The 23,010-nt window shown below is 42.3% G+C and overlaps 2 protein-coding genes across 2 annotated transcripts; both read left to right on the top strand.

Moving 5' to 3' along the window:
- The first annotated feature begins 467 nt into the window (after positions 1 to 467).
- Positions 468 to 4,920, top strand: lgals3a (lectin, galactoside binding soluble 3a). Its single transcript, XM_080544989.1, has 6 exons — positions 468 to 606; positions 1,011 to 1,028; positions 1,410 to 2,180; positions 3,465 to 3,550; positions 3,676 to 3,832; positions 4,212 to 4,920. The coding sequence occupies exons 2-6, from the start codon at positions 1,014 to 1,016 to the stop codon at positions 4,371 to 4,373; spliced, it is 1,191 nt and encodes a 396-aa protein (XP_080401115.1). The 5' UTR covers positions 468 to 606; positions 1,011 to 1,013; the 3' UTR covers positions 4,374 to 4,920.
- A 272-nt stretch (positions 4,921 to 5,192) lies between these two features.
- On the top strand, positions 5,193 to 21,036 carry LOC308170243 (deubiquitinase DESI2-like; the record flags this gene model as incomplete). The annotated part of the gene is made up of 7 exons (XM_080545012.1): positions 5,193 to 5,257; positions 7,646 to 7,782; positions 8,051 to 8,146; positions 18,571 to 18,643; positions 19,619 to 19,712; positions 19,986 to 20,127; positions 20,788 to 21,036. The coding sequence occupies exons 1-7, from the start codon at positions 5,194 to 5,196 to the stop codon at positions 21,034 to 21,036; spliced, it is 855 nt and encodes a 284-aa protein (XP_080401138.1). The 5' UTR covers position 5,193.
- Between the last annotated feature and the right edge of the window lie 1,974 nt (positions 21,037 to 23,010).

The following is a 23,010-nucleotide window of genomic DNA, read 5'->3' as shown; positions in this document are numbered from 1 at the left end:
AATAGTGTTGGACCAAAAGTTCTCTGTTGGTCATACTTCAGAGAACTGACAGTGAGTTTACGTTTACACATTGAATCTTTTTCTATTTTTATTTTACTTTACTTTTTTTTTTAAAGCAGATAAAAAAGAATATCTTGATACATGATAAAGTAAATCTAGATATACTTGCAGTATACAGAGTAGATTGTCCTACAAAGACACCTAGATTTAGATTTAGTAATCTAATCTTTTCTTTTCTTTTTTTTGTTTCTTTTTATTTTACTACTCGATCTTTTCAGTTTGGAAAGCATCTTTGAGTGTCTAGAAAAGCGCTATATAATTCTAATGTATTATTATTATTATTATTATTATTATTATTATTATTATTATCACACACCCATTCACTCAGGGTAGCAGCTAGCAGAGGAACATTGCGTGCAGTCTGGAACGCAGCCTTCTCAGGCCACACCCTATGTTGACGTCATGTTCGAAGCGTGAGTGCGTTTCCTTTCAAGAGTTTGGGCAGTCACAGATAACAGCTAGCTTACACTGTTATCATCTCTCAACTGGCAAGACCGTTGTGTTTCTAACTCTAAAATTGTTGAGAGGGGTCTCTCATTAGCCGAGGTAATGTCTGAAATGTACTTTTTAAAGATGTGTCATTAGCTTAAACTTTACTTTGAGCAATCTGTCATCATTTCAAACTCCTAGCTATAGCTAGCTGGCTAGCTAACTCTACATTTCAAGCTAAACAGTCAGACAAGAAGCTTGGTAACTGTATCAATGTCTCTTTCTCTGGCTGTATGCAATATAGGCTAGTTAGCTAGACCAGATAGAGAAAGATGGCACCAATAACCAGACTGCTACGCAGTACTTTGGATTCTATATTTGGAAGTGCTATTAGCCAGCAAGCCCTTTCAATGTTGTTACTGGGATATATTTATTTACGTAACATTATACTCTAGTATGTGTTTGTCCTCACCTCTGAAAGACTAAAGTTTCTGATGTTCTTTTTTCTCATTATCTCTCAGGACATGGCTGATTTCTCGGTGAGTTTTAGCTATGAAGAATAGTCTATCTAAAGAGATGATAATGTTGTAAGGAATGTTGTGATGTTTAAGTAAAGGTGGGGTTATGCAAGCAGTGTAAATGTTTTTTTTATAGAACTAAACAGCAATGTTTAATAGAACTACTGATATGTGGTTTTACATGGCGAATTTAAGAGATATCAATCCATTGAATGTTAAAAATTAAAGGTCTGGTTCAGGATTTAGCCAGAAATTCCTAGTCAGATTGTTCCTAACCCTTAAAGTAGTCTATGGGCCCGGAGAAACTCTAATCCATAGTTACTAATCATGCAATTTCTATCAATTGAAATCTTGAACAAACCTTTTTTATTTTCATCAACTCAATCATTATTTTACATGCAGCTGGCAGATGCCATCTTAGATGACGTCCCGGGACAAGCTAACAAAACAAGTACCGGTAACACCAACCCAGCTGCCCCTGCCAACAACGTCCCTCCCGCCACTAACCCAGGCTGGCCCGGTGCCGCCCCCGGAGCCCCGACCCAACCCTCCGCCCCAGGTGGGTTCCCGGGGGGGCCCCAGTCCTCTGGTCCAGGGGCCCCAGGTCAGTTCCCTGGAAGTCAAGGTCCCTTTAACTCCGGTCCTGGAGCACCAGGGCAATATCCCGGAGCCCCCTCTGCACCTGGCGGGTTTCCACCAGGTCCAGGGATACCTGGACAATATCCAACTGGCCCAGGAGCCCCAGGACAGTTCCCATCTGGCCCTGGAGCCCCTGGACAATTCCCTGGACAATTCCCTGGACAATTCCCTGGAGCCCCTGGGCAATTCCCCCCTGGAGGAGCTCACGGGGCACCTCTGCCATACCCGTCTGGAGTCCCAGGACCGTTCCCCTCCAGCCCAGGTGCACCCCCGGGACCGTACCCCAACATGCCTTACCCAGGAGGTCCGGCTGGTGGAGGGATGTATGGTCCAGGAGGCCCGGGTGCTTTCCCCCCTGCAGGTGGCCCAGGCCCGTTCCCTGGGTACCCTGGGGGAGCCTTTCCTCCCATCCCTACTGGAGCATGGGGCCCGCCGGGGGGGGGAGGTTTCCCTCCTCAGCCTGGCCACCCTGGGTCCTTCGGTCCAGGGTCCATGGGTCCGTTTGGTGGTCCGGCTGCTCCAGGAGGCATGATGGTGAGTCTCCATGCTGATTAAACACACTAACACATGTGGCTTGTTTGCTTGCTTCTTCCTGGTGTTGCTCCTAGTCTCTCTCTCTCATTGGAGCATCTGTCCACTTGGTGCGGCTCTTTTTTGCGACTCTTTTTTTGCGATTTTGCTGCAGGGCTATAAAATGGTGTTGATTGTCTAAAAAATGGCACTGCAATGGCATTATTGTTTGGGAATATAGTCAGAGGTGTATAGTGGGGGTGCAACGCAAAACTCACAGCAAAAAAACAGAATAAAGTTATAAAAAAAAATCTATTTTTGTCTTTTCAGCCCAGGCATAATCCACCATATTTTTGAAAGCAATGAATCAACTTTTCAGTCGGACGAGGACATCACGCCCAGGGAATCGACTCGGTTTGGTTAGGCTACAAACAATGCAGCAAGACTGATTTGAGTTGTTGTTGTTTTTTTTACAAGCAATTGTGTCTAGGGGGACTGACCATATTTGCTGCCTTTAAAGTGCAATAAACTGCTTATGATGAAAATAAATTACAGCATTTCTATTATGACATATTAGAGCTGTGGCACACTATATTTTTATAACACTTCTGTACACTGTATTATGTCTAATAAAGCCAAACATAATTGGTTGCTGTTAGTAGTAATCCTGTATTCTGTGTTTGTTTCCAACATAGATTAGCATAACTAGCTAACAATTTGTATGTGTTACATTGAAATAAAATAAATCATGTGTGTTTTGCAATCACATAGCTGTTTTGAATGTTTCACATTACGGCATTGAATGAATAGCTCAAGACTGTTATTATTACGTACATTCAGGAAGAGGTCCTGCAATGTATTTGTTCTAGATCTAATCTAAGTTTATGGTGCCAGTGTAGTCCAGAGTGTAGAGTCTAGGCCTAGCCTATACTAAGGAGATGAGTCACTGGGCTGGTGGAATGTTGAATGTAGGTGAGGTCTTGGTTGAACTAATGTTGAACTAAAATTGATTTCATGGCTTATGATACAAATTAAGATGTTCGCCTACTGAGGATGTTGTAAAAGGGATATAACACTATAGTAGTTAGTGGTCATTTCTCAAAGCCCCCCCATTTCCATTTACAGAATAAAGCAGACAATTTATCAACAAGCCTGCCCCATACCAAATGCAAACCCTAGGTTAAGATGTTTTTAAAAATATATATGTTTGAAATGTGTGTTTGACAAGACAATGACACTTTATATGGTGCATTAAATTATTGGTGCATTAAATTATTAATACTCAATATTTTAAAACCTCTCTTTCAGGTACCGTATGATCTCCCTCTCCAGTCTGGAATCATGCCCAGGCTTGTAATCACCATAATGGGTGAGCCCGTACCCGGAGGAGACAGGTATCCAAACCGTTTTATCTCATTACTGTCAAAAGATATCATGCCTTCCCTGCCTCTGAGGCAGAAAACTGACATAAAAAAAAGGCCTCGTTATTTGTACTAATGTTCAGGATCTTTTATTTTAGGTTCCAGGTTGATTTTATAAAAGGGCCAGATGTTGTCTTTCACCTCAACCCTCGATTTTATGAGCAACAAATTGTTCGTAACTCCAGTCTGGACGGATGCTGGGGTCCAGAGGAACGGGAAGGGGGGTTCCCTTTTGTTCAAGGGAATCGTTTTGAGGTACTGTTGTAGCAGCGAACGACCAAGTTAATTTAGAACATAAATAAACGAATGTCACTGAATTTGCATGTATTGTATGTATGCAATCTCAACTAGATGTTGTTACTGTCAACGAAGGTAATTATTAATGACGTAATGTCTTAAGTATCTGTTATGTCCATTGTAATTACTGAATGCACTCAAAACCCACCTGTTCTCTAAGGACTTTGGCCTCGAGTGTAGTTTTGTCACTCTCACTGTCTTTGTTTCTTTGTTTTGTTTTTCTGTTCTGTCTGTCTGACTGTCTATGAAATCTGTTAAGCGTCCTTGGGTTTGAGAAATGCTGATATAAATCTAAGATATTATTATTATAATGTGTGACTGTCTGTCCTCCCTGTAGCTCAAGATCCTTGTGGAAGAGGACAGTTATAAAGTAGCAGTGGACGGAAACCATCTGCTGGAGTTTGAGCACAGAGTCGGAGGCCTGGAGGACGTCACCCTGCTCAGAGTGACGGGGGACGTCACCCTCTACAGTGTGGCACCGAGCATGATCTCTTTCTGAGACGACTTCACCTGCCGACACTGTGGCCGTTGGACTGGATAGTGCAGTTTACATACATCCCATCCTGTGGGGGAAGTCTTCTTCATCTTAGAGTCTACATCTACATAGCTCTATCTTTAGCAATCTACACAAGTGAGGAATTATGGAACATCAATAAAGAAACAAGAGGTCTGCTTACTTTTAGTAGGGTTGTAAGGAAATAATCCTAATTTATTCTGCATGAAAAGTAGTAGGCCAGCTGGGATAGCGTGGTGTCTTAAGCATCTCGCTTCTTCCATTCAGTACATCGGTATGCTGTTACCATATATGTTTCTTTGTGTAAATTACAGTTTGATTTAGCCTTACAGAATTATGATGCATGTGTGTGTTCATGAACTGATAATCGATATGGATTTTTCCTTTATACTACTAATTGTATTGCTGTACAACTCCCATGGATTTTTAACCAGAGGCACCTTGTCCTGGTCAATTTAGTTATTGCAGTTCTCTAATCACATCAACAGTATATTAGGAAATCGATGTAAAACTGTGTAGATATGTTGCCAAAGACGTGAATGTGGAATTATTATTTTGAAATAATGTTTAATTAAATAATAAAAACATATTAACAAGAAAGAGCTGACCCCTGGCCTGGTTCAATCGTCATAAAAAAAAAAAGTCGTAAATTGAGGAGCATTCTGGGAGGTGTCACGTTAGTCCATCAGAGGGCAGTCACATCACACGGCTGGGAGGTCGCAGCCACAGGAGTCCTGCATGAGTTCACCTTCAGATAGCTGCTACTGTCAACCATCTGTTTTCTAGCACCCGCATTGTGTACATTATGAACGGATCCATGTACACTGTGCCTGCCGTGCTGGACATCAAACTGAAAAGAGGACCGTCAGGTAAGACTGAGAACACCGATAAAGATGATAGCCTGGCTGACTCACTTCTGAAAGGCTATGCTGCTAGCTCTCTAGCCTGCTAGCTGTCATCAGGAAACTTCTGCCAACAAACTAAGTCAGACTAGACTTCGCTGATGTGGGTTTGCGAGTAGGACAAGATTCTTCTTGTGGTGAACCAACTAAATCAGAGATGTTGTAAGGAGTTGTTGGCTAGTAGCAGCTAGCCAGCTGAGCTAGAGTCTCTCTCCCCCCCGCCCCCCCCGTTCTGATTCATTTTACCGCAGATAGACTGGCTAGCTGTAGGACTGGCTAACTGTAGGACTGGCTAGCTGTAGGACTGGCTAACTGTAGGACTGGCTAACTGTAGGACTGGCTAACTGTAGGACTGGCTAGCTGTAAGACTGGCTAACTGTAGGACTGGCTAGCTGTAGGACTGGCTAGCTGTAGGACCGGCTAGCTGTAGGACCGGCTAACTGTAGGACCGGCTAACTGTAGGACCGGCTAACTGTAGGACCGGCTAACTGTAGGACCGGCTAACTGTAGGACTGGCTAGCTGTAAGACTGGCTAACTGTAGGACTGGCTAACTGTAGGACTGGCTAACTGTAGGACTGGCTAACTGTAGGACTGGCTAACTGTAGGACTGGCTAACTGTAGGACTGGCTAGCTGTAGGACCGGCTAACTGTAGGACTGGCTAACTGTAGGACTGGCTAACTGTAGGACTGGCTAACTGTAGGACTGGCTAACTGTAGGACTGGCTAGCTCTATGTCACTACTTGCCATAACTAGGCTACTAATTATGATACATCCGCATTTCAAAGGTTAACCTAATTGTAATGTTAACTATTCTAAAATGCCGATACCAGCTTTCTAGTTTCTCTTTCAATTGAACACTATAAATTAAATAGCAGCTATTTTAAACCAATAAAACATACTAGGTTTACAGTTCCAGATAGCTTGCTACATTGGATCAGTAGCAAATCTCTGTAACATGTCATAGGCTTCACCAGTGACACCGGTCAATTATGTAAGGAAGCTATTCTATAAAAATTAAAAAAGTAACATTGTGCTTTCAGGCTTTTAACATTGTAACTTAAGGCAGAAGTTACACTATAGCCCTACCTCCAGTAATCACTGACTCTCCATAAATTGAGTTTGTGCAATGCGAGTTTATGATGGGACTGATGTGTACACAGATTGTACAGAACAGAGAGGCTAATATGGAAAGTGTTGAATGAATGTACATTGCATAATGCATGTATTCTGTTGGCGTGTGTCTGCTGTACCTTGTCCAGATAGACTCCCATTTTAATCAGCCAGCTCATTCAGCCCACAGTTCCTCCTGTCTACAATGTTCAATCAATATTTGCAACAACATACTGATAGTCCTTCCATCTTTCTGTCAATAAATTCTGCAGTAAATTTCAGTCAAATCACCAGACTTCAAACCAGTGTTAATTTTGGCAGGCTTTTTATTCACTTAGTCTTTGGTGTTTAGATGAAGATGCACACCAGTTCTAGTCACGCCAAGTCACCTCCATTTTTCTTAGTTCCAGTCCAGTTCCAGTTGATGAAAACTGAAAACATTCCAGTGCAGTCTCAGTCCACAAAAACCCCAAAACATTTTAGTCTAGCCGTAGTCAGCGACGAAAACTCGACTAAAATGTTTTGGAGTTTTTGTGGACGTGCACCGGAATGTTTTCAGTTTTCATCAACTGGAACTGGACTGGAACTAAGAAAAATGGAGGTGACTTGGTGTGACTAGAACTGGTGTGCATCTTCATCCAAACACCAAAGACTAAGTGACTAAAAAGCCTGCCAAAATTAACACTGCTTCAAACTCCTGCATACTGTCAGTAACTGAATCTCACATACCGCCAGTAACTGTCTCTCACATACTGTCAGTAACTGTCTCTCACATACTGTCAGTAACTGTCTCTCACATACTGTCAGTAACTGTCTCTCACATACTGTCAGTAACTGTCTCTCACATACTGTCAGTAACTGTCTCTCACATACTGTCAGTAACTGTCTCTCACATACTGTCAGTAACTGACTCTCACATACTGTCAGTAACTGTCTCTCACATACTGTCAGTAACTGTCTCTCACATACTGTCAGTAACTGTCTCTCACATACTGTCAGTAACTGTCTCTCACATACTGTCAGTAACTGTCTCTCACATACTGTCAGTAACTGACTCTCACATACTGTCAGTAACTGTCTCTCACATACCGTCAGTAACTGTCTCTCACATACTGTCAGTAACTGTCTCTCACATACTGTCAGTAACTGTCTCTCACATACTGTGTGAGTCAGTTACTCACATACTGTCAGTAACTGACTCTCACATACTGTCAGTAACTGTCTCTCACATACTGTCCCTCAGGACTTGGATTCAACATTGTTGGGGGTCTGGACCAGCAGTATGTTCTGAATGACAGTGGGATATATGTGGCCAAGATCAAAGAGAACGGGGCGGCAGCGCTTGATGGAAGGCTCCAAGAAGGAGACAAAATCCTTGCGGTAAGAGATGGACTTTTATCACTTAGTCTAGGGAAGAAAGAGGGGGTGAGATGTGGTTATTGTTACCACTATGTATGTGATTGGATGCTTATTCAAAGATCAGTTGTAAGTGTTTAAGCCACCATATTGGGGCATTTTCATATGTAAAAAAAAAAGAAAATGTTCTTGTTGAGTCTAATGAAATGAAGTGGACTCTTCGTTAATAATATCTACTGATCATACGTTTTGCTGTGTTCCATCTTGTTGTTTTATTTGTTTTGCTGTGAAGATCAATGGACACAAGTTGGAGAACCTGCCGCACAGCGCTGCCGTGGAGCTGTTCCGGTCAGCAGGAGAGGATGTGCTGCTCCGTGTACAGCAGAGGGTGAGCATGACGCCAGGGACACGGCTCACACGCCTGGGTCACTTCAACCAACGGGCTTCCCGCGCTGGTCTTAAAAAGCCTTCAATTCTAAAATCCAGCAATCCGATTTATAAGGCCTAAAAAGGTCCTACATTTCAGTTATTCGGTCTAAAAATGAGGTGCTAGTTCTTAAAAATGAGATCCTGCAAGGAAATCAGTCCGACCACATCTATTTACACGGAAATTATTCAAGCTGGAACCCAAGAAATGCCAATCCGCTTCCTTTTCTGTCTGTATGGCAGTGAAATCCCTAATGTCATCACCTCGAGGATGACAAAAAGCTATCATAATATGGTGTCGCGAATAGGTCTAAAGTTCTATTCAAAGAGGTCTAAAAAAGGTCATAAATTTGACTTGTTGAAACTTGTAGGAACCCTGAACCAATGTTTTCACTTCATTCTGGATATCTCTGTTTGTCTTTAGCAGCCCTCCATGCCCATGAACGGACCCACGAGCTCACGACCTGATAGTGAGTCTTCTGTCCCCTCCCTGGGGATACTGGTGGCTGTCCTGGGGGCGGCCGCAGCCATCGCTTTCCTCTACCTGCGCTTCCAGCCCCAACTTAGGAGGCACTTTTAAGGCTGAAACTGAACTTTCTCAATACATTTTTTAAGAGCAAAGTCTGGGACTGAAAAAATGTTGCTAAAGGCCAAAAAACAAAGAAGAAACAAACTTATAAAAAAGTAAGCCATGTTTTGGGATTCATAGCTGTTAATATCATGATGATTTTTGTTATCATTTTCTGTGCATATTGGGATTAGCATGGTTACTTACCCCAAATGCTAAATGTTGCTGTATTGCCACAGAGATATATATATATATAACACAAATGGCATAACTGTCACATAAGGAAAAGAAAAGATGTGCATTCCCAACTGAGCTGTGCTCCTCAGAATGCACTGGACAGATAAAGTTTGTTTATCCCAAAGAGATCGTGCGTGCCGCAGTGTTCACTACAGTTTCACTACAGTTTCACTACAGTTTCCTGTTCTTACTGGGAGCTCTGGGGAACTGAAAGGCAGTTTTGTGTTCAGTGATTCAGAGGGACCACTATTGGTGAATGGCAGTTCTCTGTTGGCACAGTGTGAGAACTGTTTTTGTTGTTCTGTTCAATTACATTATGTGCGTTGTGTCTTTCTTTCTTTTTTGTTTTTGTCCCACCGTTATCATTTAAAGTACAGTACCAGTCAAAAGTTCAATTGAATGGGATGTCAAAGTGTGTCCAAACGTTTGACTGGTACTGTACCTACATATATTTCGATTCACATTTGTTTTTGTTGAAGAGTTGTGCATTATGGTAAAAAAAAAAATCACATTGACAACGTGGATGTTCAATATTTCAATCAGTTGTTATATAAACAAGACACCCCTTCAGAATGTTATGATGACAGTTCACTTTATGGTCCACTAAATGGATGGATTTCATGTCACTATCTGTTTGTCTCGAGTATGTCACTGCCCTTTTGTTTTTTCCCTGAAAGAGAAATGGCCTTTTAAATGTTTTCCAGGTTCACATTGAGACTGGTGTTATTGTAACAATATTTAGGGCAGTCAATGTCTTGTCCTCTGTTAATCTCCCCCAAAGCATGTGCATTGCTTACATATCAATGGCAATTGCATTAATGCAGTCATTGTTGCATAGAAAGGGAATTTAATTACTAAGTGTATAAAGGTAAGTGAAAATGAAATTACTTTCAAGCCATCAATGGTCCAACAGCTCAAATACTGTAAAGCCATTTTGAGCCATGCAGCTGAGCTAGTGCTCTGATAAGTATCCATTGCTGCCACCTACCAATCTGTTTTATAGTCATGCAACTCATCCAATCATTGTCACAGTGTGCTGGACTCTTAATGTGTCATAGAGGTGTGGTGGACTGTGTCATAGAGGTGTGGTGGACTCTTAATTGTCTAATAGTGCATTTCTAAGGTGTACACACCCTTTAGTTTCTTTCATGGTAAGTCTTGGGTATCACTATCCCTCTCTGTGCTTCCATGTTGTGGGTGTATTATCTGTGTTTGTCACTATGAATTGAGTAAGAAAATGCTTTATCCTACTAATGCCAAGAGGAGAGATCAGTAAATGCAAATGCTATGTGTTTGATGTTCAGACACCTATTAAATTCATGTTGAATTTTCTTGTATTAGTGTAAATTATTCTAATGTGCATACTGTAGACTTTGCTGTCCATACCCTGTGAGTACAGAAATTCACCTTTTCTGTTTCAAATGGCATTGATTGTCAAACATTTCAGATTACAAACTAAATGCCCTAAATGGGTTGCTGTACTGTATCTCTCTACACTACCCATGAAAGTAGAATAAAGTTGGGAACAGTTAAAATGTGAGAACCTGAATATTAGGTTTATTAAACTTCACCCGTATGGTTTTGTTAAGGTTTTCCTTTAAACAATGTTTTGAATTGAATTGAGTCAGTGATCTTAAAGTGAAACCAAACAGGTTCTGTTAACATTATGCATACTTGCAGACACCCACACATCCCTATTATCGTGGCCAGCAGGCAGAAGTGGAAGTCTTCAAGACTTCCTGACAATGAAATATGTAGGGACTAGTGAAAGCCAATGGTGGGTACACCAAGGGCAGGGATGCAAAGTGGATGTGACACAAAGGGATGCAAATTGAATGTGACACATGCAAAGCATGTGTGTGAAAGAACCACAATGGGGGTGATGGAAGAGTTTGTGTTATTATTTGTGTATATTAAACACGCTTATCATGCCAATTTGTATCTTTTGTTCTCAATAAAAAGTCAAAACTGTGCAATTTCATGATAAAGATAATAAAACTATTGTCTTAAATTATACAGTGTTTGTTTCTCTCTTGTAAGCATTTGCTGTGGCGCAGGAGGTAGAGCCGCCGTCTAATGATCACAAGGTTGGCAGATCAGCGGTTCGAGCCCCAGCTGGCCACATGTCGAAGTGTCCTCGGGCAAGACACTGAACCCCAAAATTGCTCCCAGTGAGCGGGCCGGCGCCTTGCATGGCAGCTTGCCGCCATTGGTGTGTGAATGGGTGAATGAGAGGCAGTTGTAAAGCGCTTTGGAGCAGCAAAAAAGGCGCTATATAAGTGCAGTCCATTTAACCAATATCCAAATTACCAAATCCTGCAGAGCCATGATCCATCAGCACTTTCAGAACTCCTCTTCCTGTATTTCGTGGGGGGTTGATCAGATCAATAACTTTCAGACCGCTGTCCTGCCTGGAACGGTTGTCTGAGAGATCAAATCAAATCAAGTTTTATTTGTATAGCGCATTTCACACAAGATGTGATTCAATGCGCTTCACATGATGACAGTGCACGCAAGCAGGCAAAGGTAAAAAAACACCTGTACACTGTGCATCCAGGAAAACTCCCTTGCAGCCCTCTACTAATAGAGCGACTACTACCAGTTTGCCTACCAGCACAGCGGCCCCCAAACCCCCCCCGGGGGACCCCAGCCGCCTCACACACAAGACCCGCCCCACCACCAGCACACCCGGCCCAGCCAACCAAGCACAGACCATAATAGCCCCGCACCAAGCTAGCCAAGCAGGTGCCCCAGCGGTGGAACAGACCAAGCACGCGGGGCGGCCCGGGGGCCCCTGAGGAGAGGCCCGAGGACCACCGGCGCATAGCAAGCAAGCAAGGGCGAAAAACCTGTACAGGCTCTCAATAAGTATGTTTTGGTCCACCGTATCAAAAGCTGCACTCAAGTCTAAAAGTACAAGGATCGAGAGTTTTTTTTGGGAGTCCGCATTAATTCTAAGGTCATTAGTTACCTTGATCAATGCAGTTTCTGTGCTGTGGTATGAGCGAAAGCCTGACTGGAATGGGTCATGGCTATCATTTAAGACTAGGAATTCATGAAGCTGTTACGCAGCTTTTTCCAGAATTTTGCTTAGAAAAGTTAGATTGGATATTGGTCTACAATGTTTTGGGGTCAAAAGAATCTAGGTTACTTTTCTTTAGGATGGGTCTAACCAGGGCAGTTTTAAGTGCCGCTGGAAAAATCCCTGTAATTAGGGAATGATTTACAATGGCTAGTATGTCCTCAGAGTTGAACATTTCCTTTAAAAATGTGGTGGGAATAGGGTCAAGAGGACACGCAGATGGTCTGAGCTGTGACACCACTTTGCTTAACGTTTCAGTATCAACCATGGTAACCATGGTAACCAAACTCATAGTCATGTTATGTGGTGGCGGGTGTTCAGGGAAACATAAACCTAGTTTTGCCTGAGTAATACACATTCTAATATTCACTATCTCATTATGTTTTGTGAGATGGAATCGTTGTATTCTATGAATTACTAACTCAAAAATGTAAACATTTTAACAATAACACCACACATGCATTAATAAACACCTAATGGATCAGATTATGTAAAAAACTCAATTTTGACAAAAATGGAGATAGAACCTTATAATTCTAACATCACGTCATGCCCTGATGCTCTGCTGTCAGTTTTGTTTATGTTTGACTGATTCAGAACAAGAGAGAGGCAATGAACACAGACAACTATATGGGACAGAAGACAATACAGAGTCACAAATAATAATTATATTAACTAAACCTAATCGAGCCATTGCTGCATATTATGAATCTGCTCATTTTGAGGGGCATACCTTGGAGCAAATGTACATTTGTATTCATATAAATCATTCACCAGCCAATTTCACTATTTCACAGAAGAAGATCTAATCAAAGTGTAATAATTATACCAAAGAATGTGCTGTAGCCTACACGTTTAAAAAATATATATATAAAACATTCGTCGATTTTTCCCATAGCACATAATCCAAACACTTCTTGGCTAGAATAATAACCACTGACAAGATATATATATATATATATATATATATATATATATATATATATTTGTTTGGAGGACTCGCATTATAAGAAAGAATGTGAATGTATGTTTTATGATAATGATGATGATGATGCTGATGATGATGCTGATATGGTGGAGCTGAATCGAATCAAACTGTATAAATTAAAGCGATGTGTGTATCTGTCTGATAAGCCCTGTTGACCTAACTGCATACGCCTGCCCCCCCCAGCCCCCCAGCCCACCAATCATCTGCACAGGAGTCCATCAGTGGGCTGAGGATGCTTGGCTCGGAGGCAGCAGCATCGATGATGTCATCAACATCCTCCGTCTCATTCTGGAGGAGAGCCCGCGCCGTGCACAGACAGGACGTTCCTCCAGCTGTTAGTGCCACAAAACTTGGATGATGTCGTTGACTTGTCTTTTGAGTTTCGCAGTTCGTCTGGGGGGATCTTTGACAATGTGTGGAGGAGGAGGAGTGAATTAGCGGACGACGTTTACATTTGACTGTCCTCTCGACCAGCGGCAGTCAAGCCTGTGCTGTGGGATGTGGGCCACACCATCAATCGCTGATGTTTGCGAACTGGACTGCAGCACCTACTACAATGGCACAGGCATCCTCCATACCTGCGTTGTGGCTTACATTTACATGCCCAAAGTCAAAGTGAACCTTAAAACAGTACGGAAAACAGGAATTGCATGTTCTGCATCGGCTCCTTCGTGTTTGCCTTAACGCCGTCAGTGGCCAATGAGGGGAAAGTGATATTCGGTTGATGAAATCTCCGGATTCAAACACTCGGATCGTCGGATCATCTTGGACGTCAAGGAAGCGATCTACATTGACCTAACATTGGCGATTTATACGATTTAATTTAAATACTCTTGTTTTTATCTTTGTACTTAGGGCAGGAGGTGAAACGAAACATACATAGGGTTTAGTTCACAGTCACACAGCAGCCCCCATTTTTTGCTGGGAAGGAATGCTGGAGGCCAAATTCAACATGCAGTTCTGTGCAACTGACTAGAAGATTTTGTGTGCTTGGGGTTTTTCATCAACAGCCATCAAAAGCGATGTATGGCCCCTTTGACGTCTTTAACAGCCTTCTTCTACAGGCCTGCAGTGTTTTCTACCTTTAGATCCCCCTGGCTTTTAGAATTGATCCTAGCATAAAGATTCCCACGGAGGCTCTTGGGTTGTTGTGTGAGTCTGAAGTGAATGACAGCCTCTCCGTCCCTCCACCCGGGTGCCCCTGTCCATCCATAACGGTGTTTTAGGATCATTGCCCCCCACTTCAAGAGAATCTCTTCCTATGGGTGATGGTCCTGCTATCCTAAGAGCAATAGGCCTACGTCCGTCGCACAGTGGGGTACATTTGCCTTTCCATCTCAGGATTAAATCATGGCCAATCAACCTGTCATCCTTAATGTGTATGATATGGTAAGAAATAGTCACATTATTATCACACTTCATTCACATTGTTTTGCATGTATATATAACAAACATGTATCAAATGAGCTTCCAGTGTGATACATTGGATTTATTGAAACATGTGACATTCATTCATAACAAACTTCACACAGAATCCATCAGTAATACAAGTACCGGTAGTAGCCTATACAGCTTGCAAACAGACATTTTCACCTTTTCCCCAAAGTAGTTTGCAGGAGTGTAGCTGCTGAGTGTGTCTGAGCAACGTCGTTTTCTAGCCCAGAACTATTAGCTACACCTGTCTCAAATGAACTAATGCCCTCATCTAGAATCGAATCAATATATCTGAATGAGGTGGGTACATACTGTAGCCCAGTGGTAGCTAACCCTAACACTGCAGGAGGATGCTTGAGAAAACAATGGCCAGGCAGAGGAAGAGGAAGTGTGTAGTCATCGAGGTTTGGAACTTAATGAAAAGTGTTTAAGCAAAAGTTTGCTCCTTTAGGTTGCTGCACATGGACACAGCTTTGTATTAATCAGTGTTCCCGCGCTGGTCTTAAAAAGGCTTATCCAGCAATCCGATTTATAAGGCCTAAAAAGGTCTTACATTTCAGTTATTCGGTCTAAAAACGAGGTGCTAGATCTTAGAAATGAGATCCTGCAAGGAAATCAGTCCGACCACATCTATTTACGCGGAAATGAATCAAGCTGGAACCCCAAAAATGCCAATTCTTCGCTTTCTTTTTTGTCTGTATGGCAGTGAAATCCCTAATTTCATCACCTCGAGGATGACAAAAAGCTATCATATGGTGTCACAAATAGGTCTAAAATTATATTCAACGAGGTCTAAAAAAGGTCTTAAATTTGACTTGTTGAAACGTGTAGGAACCCTGATTATGCCCAGTAGAACAGGAGCCTCCCTCAGCTCCCTGACCTCTGTCACTAGCTGGGCCCACGTCTGGTCTCACGTGATTCACACACAACTAGCAGGACACAACAAGGGTCTTCATTCAGATTAGTCCACTGTCCCTGCTGCCCATGACCCAAAGAACAACAGCCCTGTCTGCTTTACACACCATTTAATACAACAAAACCCCACAACTTGATATGAATTTACATTAGTATCAAATATGAATTAACTATGATTTCTAATAAATTGTGCATTGTGCATTATTTAAATTAGTATCTTTAAATACTTTTTTTAAGGTCACGCTAATCAGATTAAACACATTGTTTATGCTACATTAGCAAAAAATGTCAGCTGTTATTTCTTGTCAGAAACAGACACTTTGTGTGGATACAACAGCAGCGTGATACAGAAACCTCACACACACAGAAACCTCACACACAGAAACCTCACACACACAGGGCCATGCCAGTCAGGTGGTATTCTGGCCCCTCCTCTGACATCTCCAGGCCTGCGCTTAAATGGATACGGACCCAAGTGAAGCTGAAAGTGGCAGCTGCTCAAACGCTTGATTAAACTGCTGTGCTGGGACTTAAGTTTACAGGTCAGGCAAGGGCTGCTGAGGAAAGGTGGTAGCACAGAGATAGCCTAGGTATCATACTGTTTGAGAGAGGCAAAGTCCTAAATGCTTTACCACGAAGAACAGTATATCATTTGAAGTGCACTACTGAACCACAAAAATGCACTGGAATTACACAGTGACTGACTGTACAATCGCATTGAGAACAACAACGACAAGTTAATCTCTTTTATTTATTTTTCTGAGTGGGGCAGTCCCACTCATATTTTTCATTTTATTGACAGATACAGTAGAGATTTAGACAGGAAGGATGGGTGAGAGAGAGAGGAGGGATGACATGCAGGATATGTCCCCGGTTGGAATCAAACCGGGACCCTGCGGTTACATGGTCAACGCTTAAACCGCTACACCACCTAAGCGCCCCGACAAGTTAATCTCTAAAAGGGGAATAGAGCAAAGACTGTAACATGTGCAGGGAAGCGTGACATGTCTGCATGGGCGGTTGAATGTGGGAGTCCTGAGAGACCTCACGCATCATTACAGCTGTACAGAGATGCAAAACATGATGTGTGGATGTGTGTCGCCCTGTTGTAGGCATGATGAATGCAGTTGATTGTGAAGTTTTTTGACCAAACAACAGTTGGTCTTTGTTAGGCTTAATACTCCCCTATAGGCTTCAGCTCTGTGGGCTAACGCAGTCTTGTGGTGTGCAGGAGTGTTTCAGTAAACCTTGCTTATGTGATGAATTACCTTATCTGAGAGCTGAAGACATCTAGGCTTTAGCACAGTTACTAACACAGTTGTGTTGTCTAAAATGTAGGTTAGTTGAAAGGTCTTTGATTAGATGGTCATACATGCTGCTAACAGACATACAACTTGGAGAGGAAATGCTCATCATTAAGGCATCAATAAATTATTACACTTTGTGTGTTCACGTGTAAGGTAGGAGTGTCCCAATTCTTGTTTTCATGTAGGGGTAGGGCCACGGGGTAGTTCTTTTCACGGCTCCGTTTGAAGATTTTTCAAGACCAGACTAGGTTCAGAGCCATGGCCCTACGTTCCAGAATGCCTTACGAATCATCTACAGAAAAATCTATTGCTCTAGGCAATGCTTAAAACAACCACAAATGTAATTACCTTTTAATTAGAACAATTATGATAACCACCGTATTACCTTAGTTTAATGTCCTTTCAATGTATTCTAGAACATTTCTTTATAACAAGCATAACAAAAGAATCGCTATTATGCTGATGTTTGCTGTGTGTGCCTATGCCGACCCAACCATAGAAATATACCATTGGAGGGCGGTGCTTACAGAGCACCGCTATTCTGTCATGAACTGGCCTGGTAATGAAGAATTGTTCTTTTTTATTTGATGACTTGTTTGATCGATTGATAGGATGAAACTTAAGTTGTGAACGAATCGAGAGCGTCGATGCTTTTCTATGATACGACTGATGACGTGTCAGAGTCTTGAAGGGTCGTCCCATTTCATAGGGGAAGATTTCAACCACTGCTCCTTGTGGCTCTGTTCCGAGGGCTTGGCTCCAAAGTGAGTGGCACTCCAAAACGAGCCGTAGGGGTAGGAAAGGGAAATGGGATTGGGCCCGAAACATTCTTATTAGAAAATATGGTGGGTGGCTAGTGGCTAGTACTGGCTACCCTGTATGGCAGTGTGTAGGCCTATGATGTTAATGTTGTGTAGAGTATTGATAAAGAGGGACTGATTGTGTGTAATGTATTAGTCTGACAGGAAACTTGTTGCATTATTAATGGGGGGCAGCTGGTAAGGTCTGGGTGGCTTTTAACATCCTCCCTCAGGGTTCTCAGAGGAAGGGTGTAAGAGTTCTAATTGGGAGGAGTGGGCTTTTGTGGGGGGCAGGGAATACGGGTGTTAGCTACCATCTGAGTAAATGAAATTCGAGAGACATTCCCTCCCCCAACCAATGGACCAAGGAACACATGCTGTTGAGTGGTCAAGCATGGTCCAGTGGTCAATCTTTCATACTATGATGTCCGGGAAAAGCATACATTTTCACACTGAATGAACATATAGGCCTACTCATGTTGGAACACATGTTGGAATTCTGAATCATTAAGATCCCATCATGCATTGCAATGCAGTCAACACCCATCACCTCTGGATTAAGTGAGATTGCTGGTTCTTTCTCCATTATCATCCCTGTCCATGGTAACATCAATATTATGTGATAGGGAGAGGACCTCACATTTGCAAAAAGGCCTGTGAAGTGCTGACTGGGAGAAGCAGTATTGCATTACAACAACCACTTAAGTCAGGGATGTATGCCGAGATTTATGAGTGGCTTGTATTTGCTCTAACATAGTTTAGCTGTAAACCCTAGTGAGCTTGTGTTCATTAGTTAAGCAATATCACACACTATACAATACATCCTACGGCCACGTTGTACATGACATTAATCCTAAAACGGATCTTTATTCTGTCAGGGTGGATGAGTCATTGCATAAGAAGTTGAACAACCTTTTAAAGATGGTTTATTTGAATAACTAACTCTCTCTTTCTCCCTCACTCTCTCTCTCTCCCTCCCTCTCTCTCCCTCCCTCCTCCTCCCTCCCCCTCTCTCTCCCTCCCTCCCCCTCTCTCTCCCTCCCTCCCCCCTCTAGTACTGGATCAACGAGTACACGTCCAATCTCGGTATTGGAGTCTTCCACTCAGGCATCGAAATTTATGGCAGAGGTAAAAAAAAAAGAATCCAATAATCTGCACTTTTAAATGATAGAGTAGTTTCCCAAAGCAACATCTTTCTGCCTTTCAGAGACACATGGTTTAGCCTATATACTTTGCTTTGTCATTCAGTCTTTTAAAAAAAAATCAAAAGCATACAGAAATCTGGAAATTTTTTGCTCTCCATAATTTCCACCCTCCCCTGGGGTTGACTGTCCACTAATCTACAGTATTATATATATAGATGGTTGGTTGAGTCACCATTGAGTCATCATGTATGGAGACAGGCTGTTGGGTTTTCAGAAGGCCCTCGCAGCCTGGCTGTACCTCAAGAAAATATTGTGGGTGGAACATCAGTGAGAGGACTATATATACCACAAAACTGCTCTCCCTTTTTCTTCTTTTGATTTCTTGATGACTTAATCTGAGATTAAGTAAGGAAGCAATTGACCATGAGAGGAAGGGGGTTGTGGACTCATTCACCACTGGTACAGGGTTGTGGCACGAGGCGAAGCCGAGTAGGAAAACCCTGTACAGTGGTAAATGAGTCCACAACCCCCGCCCTCCAATGGTCAATTGCTTTTCTACAACAGCCACCACATAATATAACAAATAAATACACAGTTGTAACAATAAATTCATTTATTTACAGTCATTAATAGTTTCAGAATACATATATCCTTCCGCCACAGAATATAGTCCCATAAACAAGATCCACCATTGCATTGTAGGTCAGCACAGGTGTTCTTAATCAGATTGATTGGGAGGCGCATTGATACTGGAAATGCGGTCTGAACAGTGGGTTGTTGAGATATTTACCGCTGTTGCTAGCCAATCAGAATCCAGTATTCAAACATGCTGTTGTAGAAAGTGTGATTATTATTGCAAGGTGAATTGACTCTAACATGTGTGAGCCACATGACGTTGCAAGTTTTTAATTGGCCTCTTTCCCTTTATCAATTTGTTCATCCTTTATTTTTGTGGCAGAATTTGCATATGGGGGTCATCCATACCCTTTCAGTGGCATTTTTGAAATAAATCCCGGAAACGCCACAGAATTAGGAGAGACCTTCAAATTCAAGTGAGTTTACATTCATCACACACATATTATTAATCTATTGAATGTAATTAAAGTCCAGAGGGCTATAACACACTAATAAACATTTAAAAACTAACCCTTGATATCAGAAACTGTGATGTGATGTGATATTTTTATATCTTTGGCAGTACTTTGTCATGAGAATGTGAAAAAACTTATGTAAATATGCACACTGAAAAGCTGGCCATTGATTACATTGGATGAACAGATTGTGTTTGTTGACCGGAGTGACGTGGTGATCCGTCTTTCCCACAGGGAAGCCATTGCTTTGGGCACAACAGACTTTGCAGAAGAGGACATGGACAAAATCATGGAAGAACTGGGCAGAGAGTTCAAAGGAAACGCCTACCATCTAATGCACAAGAACTGCAACCACTTCTCCTCCTCGTTATCGGAGGTCAGTCTGCCAGCTCGCCACTGATGCCATTTTTCTAAATCATGTTGTCTCCCTGTCTGATTATTACCCATAACATTTTATATTAACATTATCGTTTAGAATCTTATAGTTACAGCTGTTATACCATTTGTCAGAGAAAACATTTTATGTATTTAAGGTCTCTTATTTTGTGGAACGAATGTATTTATACTAAACTAGCACTCTATCGAACATGACTTTGTCCTGTTACTGGGTGTAGCGACTAGATAGAGTCCAGTAGTAAAAAAGTCGCTGAGAGACGCGAGCAGGGTCTGTGTTGATGTTATGACACGCCCAAAACAATTCACTTGAGGAAAAAAGGTAAGTTTAAAGAATTTATTGAAATGGAACAATCAAACTAGTGAACGTACATAATTAATCCATATAAAGTAAGAAAATAACAAACAATATATAACGAAAATGTGATCAACAAAAAATACAACGACCCTGTCTCCCCTCTCTCTCCACTACCACCATACAGGTGAACAGGTGTTTTAGTTACCTCGGGCTATCCCCACCCATAATCATGTGACTTCCGGAAGGAAGAACATAACGTCATCAAAACAATAAACAAACAAACAAATAAACTCACAAATCGTATTCATGGCTCCTACACTGGGGTTATGTTGAATTATTTTTCAGCTGCTGTGTGGGCGGGAAATCCCTCGCTGGGTGAACAGACTGGCGTACTTTAGCTCCTGCGTCCCGTTCCTGCAGAGCTGCCTGCCTAAAGAGTGGCTAACCCCGGCAGCACTTCAGAGCCACATTAGCCTTGGGCTCCACAAGGAGGAGCAAGCCGAGTCCAGTGATGAGGACCCCTCCTCAGCCTCGGGGGGTGCCGCCGCCGCCCCCACTGGTTCCTCTCACAGCTGTCGCCACACACGGGTCTGAACAGCCACAGACATTCTGACCTCTGGACCTGCCACCTCTCTAGTGGATGCAATGGGCATCTGTGGGCCTGAATAACCACCTGACCTCACGTCCTCTGTGGAAGGAGACAGAAAAATGGAAGAGTTGAAGAGAGTGGAGCCGCCAGGGACGTCAAACGACGACATAGGTCCATGTTCTCTCACTTTGAGAGTAGATCGGTTGTATGAAAACTCAGACAGAGATCAAGATGATGAAGCAGGATGGCTCACACTGACCATAGCGAGGTCTGAACTTTCTAGTATTTTGCCTTCTCCTTCTCCAGGAACTTCTAACCTTTGACCTTTGTCAGCCTTCACCCCTGCCCCTCCCTTCCTGAGCTGCTTCTGCGGAATAGATGGATATCTGAGACTACTTTAACTAGTAGGGTGTTTTCTGCTCAATTTCAAGACATGTTGTTCAATAGCCACATTATTTGGCCTTCAGTTGGAATAGTCGGTTAGGTTTTAAATTGTGTGGAGTTCTTATTCTGGGCATTAGAGGTTTTGGTGTAAGCTAATTGTTATTTTCAAGTCGAGTCTAACAGTGTTATTATCATATGTACTAGGATGCGTACAGTGTCTATGACAGGAAGGAAATCTTTACTCACAAGCTTACTCCAATCTCATGTGTCATCTCAAGTCTTAATTCAAGACAATGTGCCAAGTGCTGAGGATTCTACAAGAAGGGAGAATATTTGAATTGGTAATAGTACATTTTGGATATTGGATAATATTAAGCACATATTCTTTATTCATTTTTTGAATTTTATGTTGTTAATTTCAAAGTGTCGCTGTTTATCTTAACCTTTACCCATAAGACTTAATCTCCTCTCATGTAATTAGCAATTTACCTCTATGTATGATAAATAAGATAACGATACCAGATAGATAACTTAGCTCTGATCTTAGGCTGCGTACCACACACATTAGAACATGTAAAGGTGGAGAAAGAAAAGAAAAGCAAAGCAGTGAAGCTCCTGGCTGATAATTACAGAATGGCTTATAGACGTCTCTGATTTCACACCATTCATTGAGAATTGGGGCATGGGCTTGCTGAAGGAGAGGAGGGTATTACATGAGCTTGCGGAAGGAGAGGGTATTACATGAAAGAAAAGGGTTATATTCTGACTGGCCTGTCCTTTGGACTTGTGTGGAAATGTTTTGTATAGATGGATTATAAACCAGCAATGACTTTCCCTCAAACTAGACAGAGATTTGCTTCCAAAAGTGGCCTACCAGACCAGGGGGTATTCCATCAATGTCGCTAAAGGAAAATCCAGGCTTATTTTTATAACTCTTGCTAGATTTATCCAAATGAACCTGGATATTTTTTGATAACTCTACGAGGTTTATCTGAATAAGCCTGGGTTTTCCTTTAGCAACGTTGATGGAATACCCCCCTGGATCTATAACAATATTAATGTTTTTTGGCTTTGGTTCTTTTCAAAACACATGTGTATGTAATTATTAGGCTACATCATTTCCCCTTTTCTGATCATGCTACAGTGCTGCTATTGTGAATGCAACTTTGCAGCCAACTGCATCACATCCCATACATCTTCAAGGGGAACAATGTAATGGTAAATGGACTGACTTATATAGCGCCTTATTCCAAAGCGCTTTACAACGGCCTCTCATTCACCCATTCACACACACACACATTCACACACCAATGGCGAGGTAGGCAAGCTACCATGCAAGGCGCCGGCCGGCCTACTCACTGGGAGCAATTTTGGGGTTCAGTCAGTGTCATGCCCAAGGACACTTCAACATGTGTCCAGCCGGGGCTCGAACCGCCGATCTGCTGACCTTGTGATCATTAGACGGCGGCTCTACCTCCTGCGCCCCACAGCCGCCCAAACAATGTCCTTTGTTTGACTCCCCTCCTTTCAAGTTGTTCTTCAAGCTGTCTTCCTCCGTACATAACAGCATCCCCATCCCCCTCTCAGGAAGGACA

Source organism: Nansenia antarctica (genome assembly GCF_963989245.1).
Source record: "Nansenia antarctica genome assembly, chromosome: 1".
Lineage (NCBI taxonomy): Eukaryota > Metazoa > Chordata > Actinopteri > Argentiniformes > Microstomatidae > Nansenia > Nansenia antarctica.
The sequence above is the reverse complement of the archived record's forward strand: the minus strand, read 5'-3'. Positions and strand labels throughout refer to the sequence as shown.